The 19,979-nt window shown below is 54.2% G+C and overlaps 2 protein-coding genes across 4 annotated transcripts in view; one reads left to right on the top strand and one right to left on the bottom strand.

Annotated features, from left to right (window-relative positions):
• Positions 1 to 16,548, top strand: part of Oplah (5-oxoprolinase, ATP-hydrolysing) — a 28,992-nt gene extending 12,444 nt beyond the window's left edge. Inside the window, exons 1-27 of one of the 2 annotated variants that reach the window (XM_075959626.1) lie at positions 6,445 to 6,782; positions 7,331 to 7,554; positions 7,627 to 7,818; positions 8,275 to 8,374; positions 8,460 to 8,583; positions 8,679 to 8,874; positions 8,956 to 9,121; positions 9,226 to 9,364; positions 9,445 to 9,512; positions 9,652 to 9,917; positions 10,054 to 10,166; positions 10,246 to 10,416; positions 10,577 to 10,714; positions 10,801 to 10,939; positions 11,074 to 11,186; positions 11,370 to 11,521; positions 12,156 to 12,316; positions 12,413 to 12,514; positions 12,593 to 12,767; positions 14,594 to 14,778; positions 14,874 to 15,020; positions 15,107 to 15,241; positions 15,375 to 15,524; positions 15,618 to 15,775; positions 15,857 to 16,017; positions 16,137 to 16,234; positions 16,367 to 16,548. In XM_075959626.1, the coding sequence (XP_075815741.1) occupies positions 7,384 to 7,554; positions 7,627 to 7,818; positions 8,275 to 8,374; positions 8,460 to 8,583; positions 8,679 to 8,874; positions 8,956 to 9,121; positions 9,226 to 9,364; positions 9,445 to 9,512; positions 9,652 to 9,917; positions 10,054 to 10,166; positions 10,246 to 10,416; positions 10,577 to 10,714; positions 10,801 to 10,939; positions 11,074 to 11,186; positions 11,370 to 11,521; positions 12,156 to 12,316; positions 12,413 to 12,514; positions 12,593 to 12,767; positions 14,594 to 14,778; positions 14,874 to 15,020; positions 15,107 to 15,241; positions 15,375 to 15,524; positions 15,618 to 15,775; positions 15,857 to 16,017; positions 16,137 to 16,234; positions 16,367 to 16,513 (3,867 nt within the window). In that variant the 5' untranslated portion in view covers positions 6,445 to 6,782; positions 7,331 to 7,383 and the 3' untranslated portion in view covers positions 16,514 to 16,548. Of the gene's footprint in view, positions 1 to 6,444; positions 6,783 to 7,330; positions 7,555 to 7,626; positions 7,819 to 8,274; positions 8,375 to 8,459; positions 8,584 to 8,678; positions 8,875 to 8,955; positions 9,122 to 9,225; positions 9,365 to 9,444; positions 9,513 to 9,651; positions 9,918 to 10,053; positions 10,167 to 10,245; positions 10,417 to 10,576; positions 10,715 to 10,800; positions 10,940 to 11,073; positions 11,187 to 11,369; positions 11,522 to 12,155; positions 12,317 to 12,412; positions 12,515 to 12,592; positions 12,768 to 14,593; positions 14,779 to 14,873; positions 15,021 to 15,106; positions 15,242 to 15,374; positions 15,525 to 15,617; positions 15,776 to 15,856; positions 16,018 to 16,136; positions 16,235 to 16,366 lie in introns of those variants that run through there. The other variant, XM_075959627.1, reaches the window with a different exon arrangement.
• On the bottom strand, positions 16,266 to 18,844 carry LOC142842975 (sphingomyelin phosphodiesterase 5-like). Of its 2 annotated transcripts, XM_075959630.1 has the most exons (7): positions 17,808 to 18,839; positions 17,644 to 17,716; positions 17,280 to 17,420; positions 17,121 to 17,210; positions 16,963 to 17,026; positions 16,754 to 16,889; positions 16,266 to 16,679 (listed from the first exon to the last, which is right to left on the bottom strand). In XM_075959630.1, exons 1-7 carry the CDS (start codon positions 18,780 to 18,782, stop codon positions 16,590 to 16,592), a joined length of 1,569 nt encoding a protein of 522 aa, XP_075815745.1. In that variant the 5' UTR covers positions 18,783 to 18,839; the 3' UTR covers positions 16,266 to 16,589. The 2 variants fall into 2 exon arrangements, with proteins under 2 accessions (XP_075815745.1, XP_075815746.1); XM_075959631.1 differs by lacking the exon at positions 17,121 to 17,210 and having other exon boundaries at positions 17,808 to 18,844.
• Between the last annotated feature and the right edge of the window lie 1,135 nt (positions 18,845 to 19,979).

The following is a 19,979-nucleotide window of genomic DNA, read 5'->3' as shown; positions in this document are numbered from 1 at the left end:
AACATGTAAAGGCACAGCAAAAGCAAAAGACATTCCAGGGTTTGCAGTCCTGTGGCCATGCCCCAACGAGATTGACCCATCAGAGTTTCCTTCTGGTGGCCAACACCTGGAACCTCAATTGCCACCTGCTACTCCTCTGGCTTGGCCAATGGCAGGTACACCTTTGTGTCCTGGATACCCAGAATGACTCAGAATCTCTTCTGTAGAAAGTTTGAGGTGTTTCTCACAGCTGTAGGGTGGGTTGGGCATAATAAGCAAGCCTACTGGCACATTCCAGGAGCTTTGCCTAATCACATTAGGATGTTCAATCAGATACAGAGATTGGTAACCATCCTGTGTAAGGGTCTAAGATAGCCCACGGCCATTTTGGCTCTCAGCTGCTGCATTCCTTTCCCCACAGTCACAATGTTTTCCTCAGCCAGAAACTCTCTTCTCTGGCTACCCAAGGTGTGGATATCAGCAGGGGCTTTTTTCAATTCTCTGAACCTGATTTTGTTACATTTCTAGCTGGCTTGCCACATCTCTGCTGATGGCTCTTCTCTGAGGTTGCCATTGTCTTTAGGCCTGAATGTCTCCAATCTCATCCTCAGATTAGCCAGAGTTGACAGCCTGGGTAGGAGTGGGTCCTTCTATCCCCTCTTTTGCTCCAGGTTGGTCTGTGAGGCATTGGGAACAGGTTTCCTTTTCCCAGAGTGAGGCCCGGCCTCAGGTCCTCAGGTCTTCTTTCCCAGAGTCTGAAAGCTTTCACGATTCAGACCCAGGGTCAGCTCTCAGTAGATCTTAAATAAACGCTTTAGGCTTTGTTGTATTACCTTGGCCACACAGAGTGAAAGGGTGGCCCAAGCGTGTTGGGAGACCCGCCCCGGCCTAGGAGTTGGGCTGCCCTTTCCCCAGAGTCTCTTCCCTATATAATGTAGACATTTTAGATCCCTGCCTATTTTTGGACCTTTGGCCCCCTCACTGCTGCACCTGGTTCTCATCTCCCCTGTCCCTGGCCTTCCCTCTCTCCCACATGGCACAGTTCAGTCTGGTCATGCCCACTCTGGACTCTCCCAGATGGCCCTGCCTCTGACTATGCTCTCTACATTTATCTATATGCACATCTACAATAAATTTACCTAGAATGCGTTCGACCCAGAATTTCAATCCTAGCACTCAAAGGCAGGATAGCAGCAGTTCATGGTCCTTCTTGGCTACATAGGGAGTTCATAACCTTGGACTCCATATTGTAAGAAATATCAAATATAAGTCTGCTATTAAACACTATTAAGCCTTTGTTTAGGACAAGGAATTAAGATTTTTGTCTTCCCTACCAGTGACTAGGCAATACAGTGCAGAGGTTCTCTCCCAGAGAGAGAGAATGGGAGTGTGTGTGGGGTGAATGAAAAAAAGAAATAAAAAAGAAAGGGCATTGGCTAGGTGTGGTGGAAAAGAAAGTTTATTGTAGATATAGAAAGAGCATGGTCAGAGGCAGGGCCATCTGGGAGAGAGTCCAGAGTGGGCATGACCAGACTGAACTGGGCAATGTGGGAGAGGGGAGAGAGGAGAACAGGTACTGCAGCCAGGAGGCCAAAGGTCCAAAAAGGGGCGGGTAACCAAAATGTCTGGATTATAGAGGGAAGAGCCTCTGGGGGAAGGGCGGCCCAACCCCTGAACTGGAGCGTTCAGGGGAGAGGGTGGGTATGTAACAGGTAGTGACTGAGGGATACTGGGAGAAGCTGGTGACCAGGTGTAGCACGATTAATAAGATTTCAGAGATAGAAATTGGGGTTCAACCTGAAGGTCAGAAAAGCAAAACAGCCAGCCTCTGGCTCTTACCTCTGCCTTAGTCCAAAATGGTGATAATGCCTCCAGGAATGTCAGAATGAGACTGTCTGAGAGCTGTCTCCTCTTATTTTATATTCCTCTCTAGGGCTGGGATTAAAGGTGTGCACCACTACTGCCTGGTTTCTATGGCAAACTAGTATGGTTACTTGGGATTAAAAGTGTGTGTTACCACTGCTTGGTCTGTAAGGCTGACCAGTGGGGCTGTTTTACTCTCTGATCTTCGGGCAAGCTTTATTTATTAAAATAGAAATTTATTTATTTATTTATTTATTTTGGTTTTTTCGAGACAGGGTTTCTCTGTGGTTTTGGAGCCTGTCCTGGAACTAGCTCTTGTAGACCAGGCTGGTCTCGAACTCACAGAGATCCGCCTGCCTCTGCCTCCCGAGTGCTGGGATTAAAGGCATGCGCCACCACCGCCCGGCAGAAATTTATTAAAATACAAATAAAATACCACTATAGCCAGGTCTACTTTGCTATGTTATGTTAGTAGGCACCTCAGCCTTTTGTCCCGGGTTTGATACTTAGTGGAGGAGTATATAGATGCTAGCCTGTGGGGTTAGAGGACAGCTTTCTCTCTTCCACCCTGTGGGGCCCAGAGCTTGAACTCAGGTAGTCAGGCTTGGTAGTAAGGATCTTCACCTTCTGAGCCATCTTGTCAGCCCTTCAATATTTTGACCCTGGTCAGTCATCCCCCCCCCTCATTTTTCAAGACAAGGTTTCTCTGGGTAGCTCTGGATGTCCTGGAACTCACTCTGTAGACCAGGCTGGCCTCAAACTCACAGAGATTCAACTGCCTCTGCCTCCCAAGTGCTGGTATTAAAGGTGTGTACTACCACCACCTGGGGAGCATCCCTTTTTCATGGAATCTCTTTCAACCCTTGAATCTCTTTGCTGGGAAGAGGACCATCCTTTGAAAGGCCCACGGAGTGACATTTGACATATCTGGGATAATTTGCCTTTATCCCTCTGATAAACTAATAAACTAATCATCGTGAGACTTAGGCCATCCCATGCACAGGTCTGAAAACGGTGACAAGGTCTATGACAGAACTTTACCAGGGTCTTGAAGTTTTATCCATCCCAGTTCACCTTCTATGTTCAGAATGTCTATCTAGGGGTTTAATTCACTGAATCTGCCATTCATTCAGGGTAAAAATCTCTCTACTATCTGAAACTTTCTATGTTTCCTGGCATTAGGGTTGTTTCTTTGTGGAATTATTTAAATTGTCAATGCTTGGAACCAGAGAGATGGCTCCGTGGTACCCAGTCTCCTGCAGCATAGCCCTAGACAATTCTTCCCCATCTTCCACCTGTGTCACCACAAATGAAGGACTCTTGCCAGAGTTTTCTGGACTGTGGAAAGGACATAGAAATCCATGGAGAACCTGTAAATTAATAAGTGAAAACTGCACTCATCAAGCAAGCAAAAAAGGAAATGATATAAAGCAAATAACAATGATGAAGAAACAGTCACGAAATCCAAGTGACTTTTACAAGACAGACTGGATGGAAGAAAGTCCTTTATAAGAGTCCAGTGTAAAATGCAAATCCATTGTCCCTGTGGGTAAGACCATGGCTGCTTGATCCAGTTCTTGGCCATCAGCCCTTTCCATGCACCCAATGAGTTCCTCAGCCTATTAAGGCTGTACCTGCCCTGGTCATTGCTATTCACTCATGAGGCCAGACACAAACCCCACCCTTGCAGGGTAGCTCCAATACCCACTCTCCCCAACCTCCTTGGGTGCTGTACCACCATCGGACTCAGATGTCACACCCATTTGCTCAGATCTGTCATTTTACATGGAGATCAAGGTGCTGTAGTCAGTGGCAGGTGGGTGGTAGAGAAACCTGAATTATTCCCTGTGACACCCCTAATCTGGACCAGGGCAGAGAAACTTCTACCTTCCAGGAAGAGCTTAATAAAGAAATCCAAAGACCCGTGGCAGTGTCTGGGCATCTCTGGTGGTCCAAGCTTCAGAGCCAGAAATCAGATGAAATCTGTTGCAGACAGGAAGAGTGGGCCTTGGCAGTCTTGGAATGCAGAGGTGGGAGTAAGATGCTGACCTCACAATGGCAGAGTCTCCTTTTGCTGGCCAGCCCACTGACCACTGGGTGGCTGCTGTGCCCGCTCCTGGGCATGTCCCTTCTCAGCAGCTATGAGGGCCTGCGACAGGAGATCCAGCGGCTGGCACAGGAGAATGAAGAGCTACGGCGGCTGGTGCAGCTCATCCAGGAGAACCAAGAGCTGAAGCTGGTCCTGAGGGGCAGGGGCAACAGCCTGGGCTTCTGTAGCTCCAGCTTCGTGGCAGAAGTGACTGCCAATCCCTGGTTGTCCAGACGTAAGACAATCAAATTCAAGGATGCTGAGAGAGGTGAGCCACGGGCATCTTTTAGATCATCCAGCGTGTGCCCAAATGGAAAGAAGTCATGCAAAGACCTGACCTTATGGAGTGGGACCGCAGGTTCCTTATTGGGTGCTGGTGGTAGAAAGAGTTAAGTGGAGCGAGCCCAGGGAAGAGGGTGGAATGAACTCTTGGACATCCATGCAGGAGAGAGGAGATGACACTTCTGAGAAAGTGACTTCGAGCTGCGCTGAATGAAGCAGGAGTCATGTGATTGGGAAAAACTTACCAAGCTAAGGGAACCATTAGAGCAAATGCCCTAAGGTGGCAGCCAGTTGGAGGTTGATGCAGAAGAAAGAGGGAGTTCCAGGGAAGACTGTCTTCTGGTTCTGGGTGTGTTGTCTCTCTCTCTCTCATTCTCTCTCTCTCTCTCTCTTTCTCTCTCTCTCTTACACACACACACACACACACACACACACACACACACACACACACACACACAATCTATCCAAACTAGGGATAGAGCTCAGGGCCTCTTGTATATGAAGCAAGTAGTCTACTACCGAGCTGCCACTCAGCTCGCTTTGTTTTTTGTTTTGAAATTAAAGTCTCACTAAGCTATGCAGGGATTACAGGCCTGCACTACAGGCCTTACTCTGGATTTGTTCTGAAAGTCACAGTAAAAGGACTTCTGACAGATTGGGCATCCAAAAAACAAGGAAGGGATGTGAGGGCAGTTTTGGAATGCCCAAGGGCACCAGGCAGTGCCTGAAGTGTGGCATGCAGTCCAGAGCCCGCAGCTCTCATGCATAACCAGCTTACTTACACCCTAGCCTCCAAGGTCCAAGTAGGCCATGAGAGCCAGCAGAGCACTTTTGTTGTTGGTTGTTTTTTACTCTTTACTTTTTGGGCTTTTTTTTGGCGGGGCAGGAGGGGCAACCAGCTCCCAAATAAATCATACACGGAGACTTATTCTTTCTTATAAATTCTCGGCCTTAGCCTAGCTTGTTTCTAGCCAGATACACACACACACACACACACACACACACACACACACACACACACACACACAAACTTAAATTATCCCAACTACCTTTTGCCTCTGGGCTTTTTCCTTTTCTCACTTCTGTAATCTTAGTTTCACTCTTACTCTGTGGCTGGCTGGGTGACTGGTCTCTTCTTCTCTTACTCCTTCATCTCCCTTACTCCCCCTGTATTTATTCTGTCTGCCAGCCCCCCCCCCCCCAATCCTTTCTCCTTCCTCACTATTGGCAGTTCAGCTCTTTATTAGACCATCAGGTGTTTTAGACAGGCACCGTTCACAGCTTCACAGAGTTAAACAATGCAACATTAAAGAATGCACCACATCTTTGCATCATTAAAACAAATGTTCCACAGCATAAACAAATGAAACACACCTTAAAATAATATTCTACAAGACACTTAGTTCGGTGCGGGGGGGGGGGGGCTTGAGTGTGTGCCCTAAGCTTATCTGGCATCTGGCCTAGCATGGTGGGTAAGGCCTGTAGGTTCAACAGACTTCCCAAGGTCCCAGAAGCTAACTGTTCCTTAGGGGTCACCTTTGTAGGGCAGTGTCACTATCACACATGGCTGATTGTCTCCCTCTGGTCTGGAATCCAGAGCCTCTGGCCTGCCTGCAGAAGTCCCCACTTCCAACCAGCCAGCACAATTGAGGCTCCCTTGAATCTGTCTTAGAAAGTATAGAGATGCTGGTCTAGGGAGAAGGATCTGCTTTCCTGGGGCTAAAGCCTGTGAAGGAATGACGAATCAAGAAAGCAACGCTGGTCCTCCTTGCCTATAAATTCTGGTTGTCCTGGGGCCTCCTCTGCCAGTGCACTTTCTCCTCCTTAAAGTTAGGCCTCCTTAAGGGCTGACTAGACAGACAGGGTAGAGCCCATGGCTAAGTCATCCTGTGGCCCTCGAGGGGGGGAACACCAGTTCCAGAAGAGTGCTGGGCTCACTGCAGGAGAGACATCAGATTTAGGTGTGCTGAGCCATTTTTACTCTGTGGAGTTGACCGGGGCACATGTGCAGAGGCCTCTTGTTCGTTGTGCAACTTCACATGCCCAAATAAGAGGATTTTCCGGAGGCAGGAAGCCTTCCTAGATCCTCCTATCTCCCATTGTTCCTTTCGGGGTCCTTTCCACCTACCCTAGCTCCTGCCTCGGGTCCTCCCACACTGCGGAACAGTCTGAGTACATCAGAAATACTGTTACTTTAGGACTCAGCCAGTTACATAGAGACCTGAAGGTGGGTGTCAAGGGAGCCCACGCTTGGCGAACCAGAACATGTAGAGAGAGAGGTACGGCAGCTCCCCGAACCAAGGTGCCCTTGAGCCAAAGCACTGGGTCAGGCCCAGCTGGCAGGGCCACTCAGTCACTCCGTAGATCGGTCTGGCCAAAGGAGGAGGTGCACAGGCCCGGCCCGCTCTTATGTAACCCGGAGGGCCAGGCATGCCAGGCTTGTGTGTGCGTTGAGGGAGAGGGTTCGGGTCTGCAGGCTCCTCCCCGAGGTGGGGGCAGGGCCTGCGGGAAGCTCAGCGGGAGAACACAAGCCGAGACTTCCCAGCCCAGACGGAACGCGGTTGCGCAGGTGGGGGTCTGTGCAGATGTCCTTACCTACTCAGCTACCCCCTTCCCTACTTCCCTCTCTGAGCTCTGCTGTTCCAAACCTCCTGTCTCCCGGGCTTTAGCCTCGCCCCACTGTTGTACTGACTTTGTAGGGTTCCAGTGGTCCTAAGGCTTTGGCCCTGAAGCTTGAGCAAAGCAGGAAGTGGAGCTATTTCTTACCTGCACACTCCAGCGCCTTTTCTTGCTGAAAGAACCCAGGCTCCCCCAGCATAAAAGGGCTCGAGGGTCCAGCGGCCCTTCTACTTCTACTCCAGGTCCTGGCTTTCTGTCGGCACCAGGACTCTCAGACCTGTGCTGTGGGGACACTGGGCTGACAGATGGCCTTGCCTGGCCACCCTGTGACCTGCTCCTGCAGTTCCTACCAAACCCAGAGCTACTCTTTGGCTCTTCCCTGGGGCACCTCCTAGAACTGGACTCCACCTCTTCCCCTCCCGGCCTCTGCTTAGAAACTATGCCCCCTCAGGCATAACCCCAGTCCCCCTATCCCTAACAACAGGCTCTTGGGTCCAGTTCTTCCAGGGTTACTATCTGAAGAGCTACGGCTGGACTGCAGCCCCGCCATCATGGGCAGCCCAGAAGGGCGCTTCCATTTTGCCATCGACCGTGGTGGCACCTTCACAGATGTTTTTGCCCAGTGCCCAGGAGGGCATGTGCGCGTCCTGAAGCTGCTCTCAGAGGACCCTGCCAACTATGCAGATGCACCCACAGAGGGCATCCGCCGCATCCTGGAGCAGGTGGGCCAGGGCAAAAGTAACGGGTGAGGGAACCCCCAGCCTGAGGTCTCACACTGACTGTGTGATCCCCAGGAGGGAGGTGTGGTGCTGCCTCGAGACCGACCCCTAGACACCAGTCGCATTGCCAGCATCCGCATGGGTACCACAGTAGCCACCAATGCATTGTTGGAACGACGGGGGGAACGGGTGGCACTGCTCGTGACACGGGGTTTCCGAGACCTGCTGCATATTGGCACCCAGGCCCGGGCAGACCTCTTTGACCTGGTGAGTTCTCCCATGCCGGCTGGGTGTTAGGTAAATCTGTGCACTCCTCTCCTTTTCCTAGCTAAGGCCCCGTGGGGAGGGCGGTGAAGCAGCGATGGCCAAGTCCACTCGTTGATAGGCATAAAGGAGACCGAGCACTCCAGCAGGACTCTGTCCCCATAGTTGCCAAGCAAACCTGTGGTACCCTGCCAGTCCAAGCCAGCACTGTTCAGGGTGAGGGGTTGGAGATTTCACCTTTGGGTTCCTGGAAAAAGCTGCCCTCTGGGGGTACCAGTGGTTGGTTCTATCCCACTTAAGTGCCTGGGTGCAGGGAGGAGCCTGGGTGGGTCTTGCCAGGCCGTTTTGATTTTCTCCTCACTTTCTGGGACACATCCCCTTGCCTGCACTGCTCCAGCTACTTAGGACCCCACAGAACCCTCAGGCCTGGGTCTCTTCTAAGCCTCTGCCTGCCCTCAGGCTGTGCCCATGCCAGAGGTACTGTATGAGGAGGTGCTGGAGGTGGAGGAGCGAGTGGTGCTGTACCATGGAAAACCAGGTGCCGGTTCTCCTGTCAAAGGTGCGGATGGTGCTGGCCACCTGTGTGAGGTTCTCAGGGGAGGCAGAGCTAGCAACTTTTGAATGAGGGATATGGGCTCTTTCAGGCCGTACAGGGGACCTGCTAGAGATCCAGCAGCCTGTGGATCTGGGAGTCCTGCGTGGGAAGCTGGAGGGGCTCTTATCTCGGGGCATCCGTAGTCTGGCAGTGGTGCTCATGCACTCGTACACGTGAGTGAGGGCTTATTGTGGGTGGAGGCCTGGTCCAGAGGAAAGCTGGAAGGTATTGGGTGGGAGGCACAGAGCCCCCTGGGTTCTCGTTGTAGGTGGGCCCAGCACGAGCAGCAGGTGGGTGCACTGGCCCGGGAGCTGGGCTTCACCCATGTGTCCTTGTCCTCGGAAGCCATGCCCATGGTACGCATTGTCCCTCGGGGGCACACGGCCTGTGCTGATGCTTACCTCACTCCCACCATCCAGCGCTATGTGCAGGGCTTCAGCCGTGGCTTCCAGGGCCAACTAAAGGTGAGGCCCGTTGACCACCCTGCCCCAGGCCCTACCCCTGTGCCTGCCTATGACATCACTCTCCATTTTCCCCATTCCCAGGGTGTGCAAGTACTTTTCATGCGCTCTGATGGTGGCCTGGCACCCATGGATGCCTTTAGTGGTTCCAGGGCCGTGCTTTCTGGCCCTGCTGGCGGTGTGGTTGGCTACTCAGCTACCACCTACCATCTGGAAGGTGGTCAGCCTGTCATTGGCTTTGACATGGGAGGTATGACGGCTAAAGTGGGTGTATGAGGGGAGACTCTGCAACCTAGCTGGATGAAACTGGGGATGTGGGTCTTTGGGTGACTCTTGGCATCTTATCCCTGTTAGGCACATCCACAGATGTGAGCCGCTATGCTGGAGAATTTGAGCATGTCTTTGAGGCTAGTACAGCTGGTGTCACCCTCCAGGCTCCCCAGCTGGACATCAACACAGTGGCAGCTGGTGGCGGTTCCCGCCTCTTCTTCAGGTCAGTGCCTATCTCTTCAGTCAGGACCTGTTGGCTTTTTCATCCTCCCCACCTCTAATTCCAGTCCTTTACCCCCCAAGGTCTGGCCTCTTTGTGGTCGGGCCAGAGTCAGCAGGTGCTCACCCAGGTCCTGCCTGCTACCGCAAAGGTAAGAGCTAGCCTCTGCTCCGACAGGCCGCTCCTTCTGGGTGGTGCTCTAGTCTGTTCTACTCCCTGTCTTTGTCCCTGCTGCCCACATCTGGTTTACTCCATTAGCCTCCAACCCACACACTGTGCCTGCTCCCCAGGGGGTCCTGTGACTGTGACAGATGCTAACCTGGTCCTGGGTCGCCTGCTGCCAGCCTCTTTCCCCTGCATTTTTGGGCCTAGAGAAGACCAGCCACTGTCCCCAGAGGCATCCCGAAAGGCTCTAGAGGCTGTGGCCACTGAGGTCAACAGCTTCTTGACTAGTGGACCCTACCCAGCTTCCCCACTAAGTCTGGAGGAGGTGGCCATGGGGTTTGTACGTGTTGCCAATGAAGCCATGTGCCGGCCTATCCGTGCCCTCACACAGGTATGCCCCCTCTGTCCACCATCACCTGTCTGTCCTAGCCCTCCTCCCATACTCTTTCAGCCCACCAGAAATGGGATGGGGTGGGAGCCTGTCCAGGGTAGGAAAGATGACTTATTGACCCTTCCTGAATCACTAGGCACGAGGCCATGACCCCTCAGCCCACGTGCTAGCCTGCTTTGGAGGAGCTGGTGGGCAGCATGCTTGTGCCATTGCCCGGGCGCTGGGTATGGACACTGTGCATATTCACAGGTAAGTTTGTACATGGGCATATACATGAGGGAGCTGGCTCTGAGGAGTGTCCCACACCTCTGTGCCACCACTTCTGCAGGCACAGTGGGCTGCTGTCAGCACTGGGACTGGCCTTGGCAGATGTGGTTCACGAAGCACAGGAGCCCTGTTCCCTGTCTTACACACCTGAAACCTTTGTGCAACTGGACCAGAGACTGAGCCGCCTGGAGGAGCAGTGTGTGGATGCCTTGCGGGCCCAGGGTTTCTCTAGGTAGAGTTATGGACCACTGAACACAGGGCTGGCATTATCTCCACCAGCCCTTTGGTGATGTACCACAGGATGTCTTCAGGGCAATGGTCTCAGAGTGTGAGGAAGTAGGGCAGGCATCCTCAGAAGGCACTGGGTGAATGGCCTAACCTGCTTCCTGCAGGTCTCAGATCAGCACTGAGGGCTTCCTGCATCTTCGTTACCAAGGCACTGATTGTGCCCTAATGGTGTCTGCCCATCAGCATCCGGCCACAGCCCACTCACCCCGTGCTGGCGACTTTGGAGCAGCGTTTGTTGAGAGGTATATGTGCCCTTCTGTGGGTCTAGCATGTGGCCTGCTGCTCTGGTTGCCTTCTTCTGATTGGTCCCTTGGATGGGTGAGCGCAGGTACCTGAGAGAATTTGGCTTCATCATTCCTGAGCGGCCAGTGGTGGTAGACGACGTGCGAGTGCGGGGAACTGGCCGTAGTGGACTTCGCCTGGAGGACACTCCCAAAGCCAAGACTGGACCTCCACGGGTAGACAAGGTTGGAGGCTTTGCTATGCTGGTCCACCTGCATCCTTAGGACCTGGGGACAAGTACTGATGGGGAAGCTCAGTCATATTGAGGGGCCTCAGGAAGGATGATCCAGGAGCCCAGCTCATTCCACACCCTCTGCAGGTGACCCAGTGCTACTTTGAGGGGGGTTATCAAGAGACCCCCGTGTACCTTTTAGGAGAGCTGGGCTATGGGCACCAGCTCCAGGGGCCCTGCCTTATCATTGACAGCAACAGGTAAGCCTGGGTTGGGTATAGCCTTGGAGGGGTTATTGCAGTGCCCTTCACAGCAGATCCCTTGGCTCAGGGCTGCAGAGGTTCCATCATCGGGGCATCTTCTGGCATGGACTAGTGACATCCCTGGTTGGGGGGAGGTTGTGGCCAGCCTTCTTGTAGCTCCTTTGTGTCCCCTGCCCCCAGCACCATCCTCGTAGAACCAGGTTGCCAAGCAGAGGTGACTGAGACAGGGGACATCCGCATTTCTGTGGGAGCTGAGGCTCCTAGCATGTCTGGCACCAAGCTTGACCCCATCCAGCTGTCTATTTTCTCACACCGCTTCATGAGCATTGCTGGTGAGTGGATACTATTGTCTTCCTTGTAGCGCTGGTATATGTGATGTAGGATATGAGGGACTGCATACTAGGCAAAAGTACAGACAAGTGGGGTCGCATTGGCTCTTGTTACATGTGGTGACCTGGCAAGTGTGTGCCAAGGGGAAGGGTGGGAACCTCACTGGTGGGGGAGGGGTGAGCAGTATGGCCTTGGCTCTGAAACTGCCCTCCCTGCTGCAAGAGCAGGCCTTACACGGGGCAAGCACTTTCTTCGCCTCACCGGGAGTCATGTGATCTTCAGCAATCTAGGGAGAGAAAAGAGGCAGCCAGCCTCTATGAGCTCATCTGTTCAGAGTCAGGCCATAGGCTTTCAGGAGCCCAGGGGTCCAAGCTGGGAGATCGGGTTCTTGTTGCAACAGTCAGGGAGGGAAGTTGAAGAGACCCAAGGCAGGCAGGAAAGAGAACGCTCTTTTCATAAGCTGACACACACCTAGCTACAGCCCTCCTGCCCAAGAAGGTGTGCCGCCACCCTGATCTTCCCCAGAGCACAGGAAACGCTGCTGGGTTTGAGTGCAGAAGGCTTTCACCCTGTGGGTCCTCTGCCCCTTTCTTGGTGGATGATGGGGTTACCTGGTTACTACTCTGTGCCCCCCAGAGCAGATGGGTCGGATCCTTCAGCGCACAGCCATCTCCACCAACATCAAAGAACGCCTCGACTTCTCCTGTGCCCTTTTTGGGCCAGACGGGGGCCTGGTCTCCAATGCTCCCCACATTCCTGTGCACCTGGGTGCCATGCAGGAGACTGTACAGTTCCAGGTGTGGTGATGGTGACTTGTTTTATTCCCTTCTGCCCCCTCCCTTTCCCATGACTTCACTTTCCTTTTCCACTCTGTATGTGTCTCCTGGTTTCAGATTCAGCACTTAGGAGCTGACCTCCATCCTGGTGACGTGCTGCTCAGCAACCATCCCAGTGCAGGGGGCAGTCACCTCCCAGACCTGACTGTTATCACACCGGTGAGGAGTGCTGCCTTGGCTACCATCAGAGGGATGAGCGGTTTCTGGTGCTGCTGACGGTTGCCGTTTACCCCTTAGGTATTTTGGCCAGGCCAGTCACGGCCCGTGTTCTATGTGGCCAGCCGAGGGCACCATGCAGACATTGGGGGTATCACGCCAGGCTCTATGCCTCCTCACTCTACCACACTGCAACAGGAGGGTGCTGTTTTTCTATCCTTCAAACTGGTCCAGGGAGGCGTCTTCCAGGAAGAGGGTAAGCTGGTCACAGTGATGGTTCAGCAGGCAAGGATGCTTGGCTGCTACCAAGAACCAGGCTGGTCAGGATCCTGATACACAACTGGTAGATACATCCTCATTTATCAGCTCAGGCCTGCCATGAGGCATGGCAAAGACATGTGGCGCCCTCTTAGGGCAGTTGTAAGTCATCTCAGATGCGCAGAGAGCTGAGATGACTGATGTGGGAGCCAGAGACGGTCTCCTGGAAGGTGACTTTGGGGTGAGGAGTTGGCCAAGACATCCAAGGGGGCAGCAGGTAGAAAAGGTTGGCTACTGCTACAAGCTACACTGGGTATTGAGGCAGCAGGATCCCTGTCTGGGTCTGGGTCTCAGTCACTGGGCAGTGGAGCAGCTGGAGCCATACTGGTTGGGCTGCACACCTGCCTGCAGAGTAACCCTGAGGGTGAGCAGAGTGGTCAGGTGTAACAGCTGCAGTCACCCTCAAAGAGCGTGGGTATCCAGGTGGCAGAGGGTGGGAGGGACTGTTGGGTCAGGTGTTCGGGTGGCAGAGGGTGGGAGGAACTGTTGGGTCAGGTGTTCGGGTGGCAGAGGGTGGGAGGGACTGTTGGGTCAGGTGTTCAGGTGGCAGAGGGTGGGAGGGACTGTTGGGTCAGGTGTTCAGGTGGCAGAGGGTGGGAGGGACTGTTGGGTCAGGTGTTCAGGTGGCAGAGGGTGGGAGGGACTGTTGGGTCCGGTGTTCAGGTGGCAGAGGGTGGGAGGGACTGTTGGGTCAGGTGTAGACAGCTACAGGATGAAGGCTCTGCTCTAAGCAGTATACAGTAGCTGCAGGCAAGATGGAGGCACTGGAAAAGACGGCCCTGTTCTGAGGTCATAGGGCTCTGGGGAGTCAAAAAGGAATTCTGGAGTTGAGGTGAGGGCATGGTAGGCCACTCTGGGTGCTACAGACACCTAGGATATATAACCTTGACCATTGGGAGCTGAGGAGGATCATGGAGACACAAGTGTAACCATGTGGCTGAGGGTACAAGTGGCCAGGAAAACCTCAGGGAAGCTCATGACCAAGACCACCGGTGAAGTGAGGGGTTCCCCTGGTGTGGTGTCGTCCCTGGGCTAGACGGCACTGCTTCCAGGAGCGGAGGGGAGTCTTGTCTAGATGTAGGAAACTGTGAGATGACAGGATGACAGGTGCCCGATAGTCCTTTTGTGTGTGTGTGTTTGCCTGAGTGCATGTATGTGCACCACATATATGCAGGTGTCCTTGGAGACCAGAAGGGAGCATAAGATCCTCAGGAACTGGAGTTAGAGGCAGTTAAGAGCCCCTTGTGTGGATGCTGGAAATCGATCCTGAATCCTCTCAAAGAGCATCAAGGGCTCTTTGACTGCTGAGCCGTGTCTCCGCTCTGTGCTGCCTTATATTCTTGAAGTACTAGGAGGCCAGTGGGAGTAGGCAGGACATAGGGCAGACAGCACAAGGTGCTTGTGGAATGCGAATCAGAGAAACCTTTTCCTGTGAGGTGTAGAGGGGTGCCTAGAAAAGGATGGGCTTGCTTAGGGACGAACCCACCAGCTCCGAAGCCACATCCAGCTCCAGTGAAGTCATTGGCACTGCTGCTTGCCAGAGGTGCTCCAGATGCTGGGCTACAAAAGAAGGCTCAGCAGAAGGATGGAGCCTACATCTTCAGAGTCCAGGAGTTTGCAACGGGGAGGTGGCGAGTCAGTGGGAGGTCAATAGGGTACTCCCAGTGCCCAGCGTGTGTGTCGTGGGTGTGGAACAGGCAGGCACACAGGTTCCTGGGGGCATGGAAGGTGACTCAGTTGTGACCCTGTCCATCCACCATCCAGCGGTAACAGAGGCCCTGCAGGCACCAGGCAAGATCCCTGGCTGTAGTGGAACCAGGAACCTGCATGACAACCTGTCGGATCTTCGTGCCCAGGTGGCAGCCAACCAGAAGGGCATCCAGCTGGTGGGCGAGCTGATCGGGCAGTATGGCTTGGATGTGGTGCAGGCCTATATGGGCCATATTCAGGTGGGCCTGAGAGCATCATGGGGTAGTGTCGTGGCTCCAAGGTAGTGGGGCCACCCTGCAGGTGGCATGGCTGGCCTGAACCTTATTCCTGCTAGGCAAACGCTGAATTAGCAGTTCGAGACATGCTTCGGGCTTTCGGAGCTTCCCGGCAGGCCCGGGGCCTGCCCCTCGAGGTATCTGCAGAAGACCACATGGATGACGGCTCCCCGATCCGTCTGCAGGTTCAGATAGACCTGAGTCAGGTTAGTGTGCGAGGGCAGTGGGGACGGCATGGGCCTCTGGGCTGTGACCAGTTGCTGAGGGCCACACCTTTCTTCCTTGTGGGCAGGGCAGCGCAGTGTTTGACTTCAGCGGTTCCGGGTCTGAGGTGTTTGGCAATCTCAACGCCCCGAGGGCCATAACACTGTCCGCTCTCATCTATTGCTTGCGCTGTCTCGTGGGCCGTGACATCCCACTTAACCAGGTTCGCAGGGGTGAGGTCACCCTGAGGTTTGCCTGAAGACAAAGGCAGCCCAATAGAACAGCCTAGGGTGGTAGAATTCTTATCTGAATCTGAGTGGTACCCATCCCTATTAATCACCCTGTTCATTCACCAGGGTTGCCTGGCTCCTGTGCGTGTAATAATTCCCAAAGGCTCCATCTTGGACCCATCCCCAGAGGCAGCAGTGGTGGGCGGCAACGTGCTCACATCTCAGCGAGTAGTGGACGTCATTCTGGGGGCTTTCGGGGCCTGTTCAGCCTCCCAGGTGTGGTGGAGCAAAGGTCTGGGAGCTGCTGGAAAACAGCGTGGTGGGGGTGGATACCCACATTAACAAAATACTGCTATATGCTTCTGTTAGGGCTGCATGAACAATGTGACCCTGGGAAATGCCCGGATGGGATACTATGAGACGGTGGCTGGTGGTGCGGGCGCCGGACCTGGCTGGCATGGGCGCAGTGGTGTGCACAGTCACATGACTAACACACGTATCACGGACCCGGAGATTCTGGAGAGCCGGTGAGCTGAGCAGCCACAGTGCTAGGCAGTTGATCTGGAGATGAGTCCGCCGTTCATTTGCTGTGCTCTTTACCTGCACAGGTACCCAGTTATCCTGCGCCGCTTTGAGCTGAGGCCAGGCTCTGGGGGCCGAGGCCGCTTCCGGGGAGGTGATGGTGTTATCCGAGAGCTGGCCTTTCGGGAAGAGGCGCTGCTGTCCGTGCTCACCGAGCGCCGTGCCTTCCAGCCTTATGGCCTCTATGGTGGGTGACTCCCCAGCCCTTTCTGGCCTCCTTTGCCCTGTCGCTGCCTGCCACCTCAGGATCCCATCTCTTGCCCCTACTTCCATTGACCCCCATCTCCTTGTTTCCTCCTCCTGTAGGGGGAGAGCCTGGTGCGCGGGGCTTAAACCTCCTGATCAGAAAGGACGGGCGCACTGTGAATTTGGGCGGGAAGACATCTGTAACCGTGTACCCCGGGGTAAGAGACGTAGCCTGTGTGGTAAACATCAGAGATGCAAAAATTTTAATTTGGCTAGGGTGGCTGTGTAGTGGCCTCTGTGATCTTACTGGGGCAAAGCCACACCTGTGTTGAACCTGCTTTTCTTTACAGGACGTGTTCTGCCTTCACACACCCGGCGGTGGAGGCTACGGAGACCCGGAGGACCCAGCGCCACCTCCGGGTTCGCCCCCGCTCTTTCCAGCCTTTCCAGAGCGCGGCAGTGTATATGAGTACCGCCGTGCCCAGGAAGCTGTATGAGTGTCCCCCAATAAAGATCCTTCAGTCGCACGGTTATTGGTGGTCTTTCTCGCTCGTCGTCCTTTGTGTGCCAGAGTCAGGAGCACACAACTTGGAGCTTCAGGCCCACAGCTAAGTGGTCTGTGAGCCCAGCCAGCGCAGTACTGAAAGTCACCTGCTCCACCTCCTGCGGGGCAGGCAACAAGTTGAGAGCTGTTTGCAGTCTGAGCAAGCCCAACTGCCCCCAGCTCAGGCACTTACTGGACTCAGGCGACTCCCAGGTATTCCGCGGTAGGTGATATAGTCCAGGCGCCGACCCTGCCAGGATTTATCTGAGTGATTTCCACTGGGGGGTCCTGCCAGGTAGAGGCGGCGCCCTTTTTCTTCCTCCAGGGCCCTAGGAGAGGCGCAGCATCACTGAGGCTAGGGCAGTTTCTCCCAGATGACCTGCCCGGGCTCATTCCACTTACCTCCGAAGCATCTCTGGGGAGCTTGCAATGGTGTGGTGTAGCTTAGAAGTGCTCAGAATTGTCCCTGTGGAGTCGGGAAGAGGGGGAGCGGAATCAGTGGCAGCCTTGCTGACTGGGATCCCACAGACCTGCTCTCCCCTCCTCTACAGAAGCAGTACCCAAGGCCCAGGGCTGCTCCTGGCAGGTGCCTAGCCGGCAGGGGTCATGAAAACAGCTGAAGAGCTTGTGCCCCTGTTCCTTTGCGTGATCTGTAGAAGAAAACCGTTTCTTAGCAGGCAGGTCTGGGTCTCTCGGCTCCACCTGCCCCAGCTTCTCACCTTGTGAGCAGTTGTCGAAGTTGAAGTCTCCCAGGAGAACGCTGAAGGCTACAGCCTCGCCACTCTGGCTGCTCTCGGCCTCAAACTCCTCCACCCATTCCAGGAGCAGTGACAGCTGTTTGCAGCGAACATGCCCATCTTCTAAGAGGAGAGTTGGGGTTGCCTCAGCCCAGAGTGGGGATCCAAGGCCATACCCAGGTCCTGATCTGTAAACCCACCCAAGCATTTCTTGGGATGTCTGAGGGACAGGAAACAACCACCAGGGTGTAGGGACAAAAATGTTGGTGAAGTTAGGGATCTACTGCTCTCAAAGGAGAGAAGAGGGGCTGCCCACATTTCCAACAACCCCCCCTGAAGAGCTCACCAACGGGTGCCTGCAAGTGTGTGCAATGAAGGTATCCCACGATACGGCGCCCGTCCAGGATGCCCAGTTGTGCCTGCAATGCCACCCACAGTTCCAGCTCTCCTTGCTTGTTAGACCCATTGCTTACCCTCTCCCTGCTAGGATGCACTGCAGCCTGTTAGTACCTGGGCGGAAAGTAGACCTTTGGAGGCCATGGCGTCCTCGCGACGAGCGTTAGGAAAGCACCGGAAAGTGGCACGCAGCAGCGGGTAGCGCGAGGCCAGTAGAAGACCACTGCCCAGTATCTTGATGTACGGCCCGGGCACTAAGCCAAATGTGCCCACATCGTATAGGACTGGGCCCAGATTTGGCGCCAGGACGCGCACAAGACGACGAGCTGCGCGGAGATCGAACACTTCCTGCAGGCACACGAAGTCCAAACCCGTAGGTATTGTGGCCCTCAGCTCACCGCCAGGCACCACAGGCAGCGGCTGGCTGCATCCAGTAGCCCCATAGTGTGACGTTCGAAGGCTACCTAGCAGTACAGCACCAATGGCCTCCGCGCGCTGTTGGCTGTGCGACAGGTTGCTAAAGCGTGCCAGCCCGTCAGGGAGCAGGCACAGATTGGCAGTGAAAAAGGCAAAGCAGCGCACGCGCTCGGCAGGCGGGTGCCAGGGCTGTGGCCAAACCCAGCAGGCTGGAGGGGGCTGGTAGCAGAAGGGGCGGCGCCAGACCTGTAGGGGCAGCCAGAGTACAAGGCCAAACAGCACCAGGGGTAGGCCGACTACCATCAGCGCTAGCAACGCCGCCCCACTTCCTGCCAGGACTTTGAGCCACCCCAGACTACTGGATCGTGCCATTGGTGCCCAGCAGCCCAGCAGTTGGTCCAGAGACCAGTAGGCTGGGAAGAGCAGCTTGCGGGATAAGCCATATAGGGCTTGTAGCACGGGATGTGGGAAAGGTGAAGGCCTCAGGGCGTCAGGTGTCGGGGGCCAATCGAATGAGGGTTCATGGCGAACGGGGCTCCTTCGCAGCGAAACGTCAGGGAGACTCATTTCCAGCCGGAGAGTTGAATCCTTAAGAGTCCGCCGGAACTGCAGGAGGTCAAGACCAGGCGGCACAACTAGGACCTGTGCCCCGGGAGCCAGAGTTCTGGACATTGGCCCCACCCACTCAAACTACTGTGGCGGTTGGAAGGGGGAAAAAGAACCCGCGCTTCACAGTCCCGCCCACTGCGTTCCTCCTTACGCCTGGCGGGTTCACTTAGGACTTCAAGTAAAACTTAGGGCCCCGCCTCCCGCCTAGCTTTCCCCACCCCTCCAATAAGCCTTACTATCTGGGTAAGGGCATGCAGGTGCTTGTGCCTGGTTCCTGAGCGCAAAGACTCAACCTGCAAAGGTTGTGGCTGTAACTTAAGAGCTTCAAGTCGGGGGAGGGAGCGTTAGTTCTATACTTTAAGGAGGCTCGTCCGGACACACGAGCCAGGTAAAAGGAGGTTCCCCGTTCTATGAGCACTTTAACACTGACTAGTTTTGTTTGTTTTGTTTTGTTTTTGAGACAGGGTTTCTCTGTGTAACATTGGCTGTCCTGGAACTCACTCTGTAGACCATGCTGACCTGGAACTCAGAGATCCACCTGTCTCTGCCTCCGGGGTGCTGGGATTAAAGGCGTGCACCACTACTGCCCAGCTCAACTTTAGGCTCCTACATTGTCACTTGGCTTTCACAGACTTTTCTCTGCCTCCCTAATTCCAGCTGTGAGCCAGCATCCACCCTGATATCAACCATAAGTGTCGCTTAGGTTGCCTATCAAGTTTGTCTTAGCTACTTGTCTTCACCCAGGTTGCCAAGAGAGTCGTGGAGATACTTTTGATGAGCTGTCTGGCTGGGTTCCCAAAGTTTCTCTGATAGGAGTGGTCAGGGCAGAAAGGGACAAGCTCTAAGGGGCCTAGGTATTCAGCCAGGGTAATCCAGCAACCCCACACCTCTTTGTTCCTGGAATTTTTATTGGTACTGATAAGATTCTTGTTTGAATTAAGACCCCAAAACTAGTAAGGACTAGTTTTCTAAGACCCTGGTTCTTTTACACACACACACACCCTTTATTTGTTTTTTCAAGACAGGGTTTCTCTGTGTACCCCTGGCTGTCCTGGAACTCGCTCTGTAGACCAGGCTGACCTCAAACTCATAGATCCACCTGTTGGAACTAAAGGAGGGCATCCCCACTGCCCAGCTTCTTTTCTTTCTTGCCCCACCTTACCCTCTTTCTTGCACCTGTACCCTCAGGCCAGCCAGAAGAATCATGGGCTTTCCCCCACTGCCCTTCTTAGGAAGCAGCCCATCCTTGGTCTACACTCT

This window comes from Microtus pennsylvanicus, chromosome 2 (assembly GCF_037038515.1).
Source record: "Microtus pennsylvanicus isolate mMicPen1 chromosome 2, mMicPen1.hap1, whole genome shotgun sequence".
Lineage (NCBI taxonomy): Eukaryota > Metazoa > Chordata > Mammalia > Rodentia > Cricetidae > Microtus > Microtus pennsylvanicus.
This window is presented reverse-complemented; position numbering and strand designations above follow the sequence as displayed.

Bases quoted from the DNA above. Each gene is read 5' to 3' on its own strand.
- LOC142842975 (XM_075959630.1), bottom strand. From the start codon at position 18,782: ATGTCCAGAACTCTGGCTCCCGGGGCACAGGTCCTAGTTGTGCCGCCT. The intron at 17,421-17,643 runs GTGAGCTCTTCA...CTCTCCTCTTAG, and splicing joins ACACTTGCAGGCACCCGTTG to AAGATGGGCATGTTCGCTGC. The intron at 16,890-16,962 runs GTAAGTGGAATG...CGCCTCTCCTAG, and splicing joins TCCCCAGAGATGCTTCGGAG to GGCCCTGGAGGAAGAAAAAG.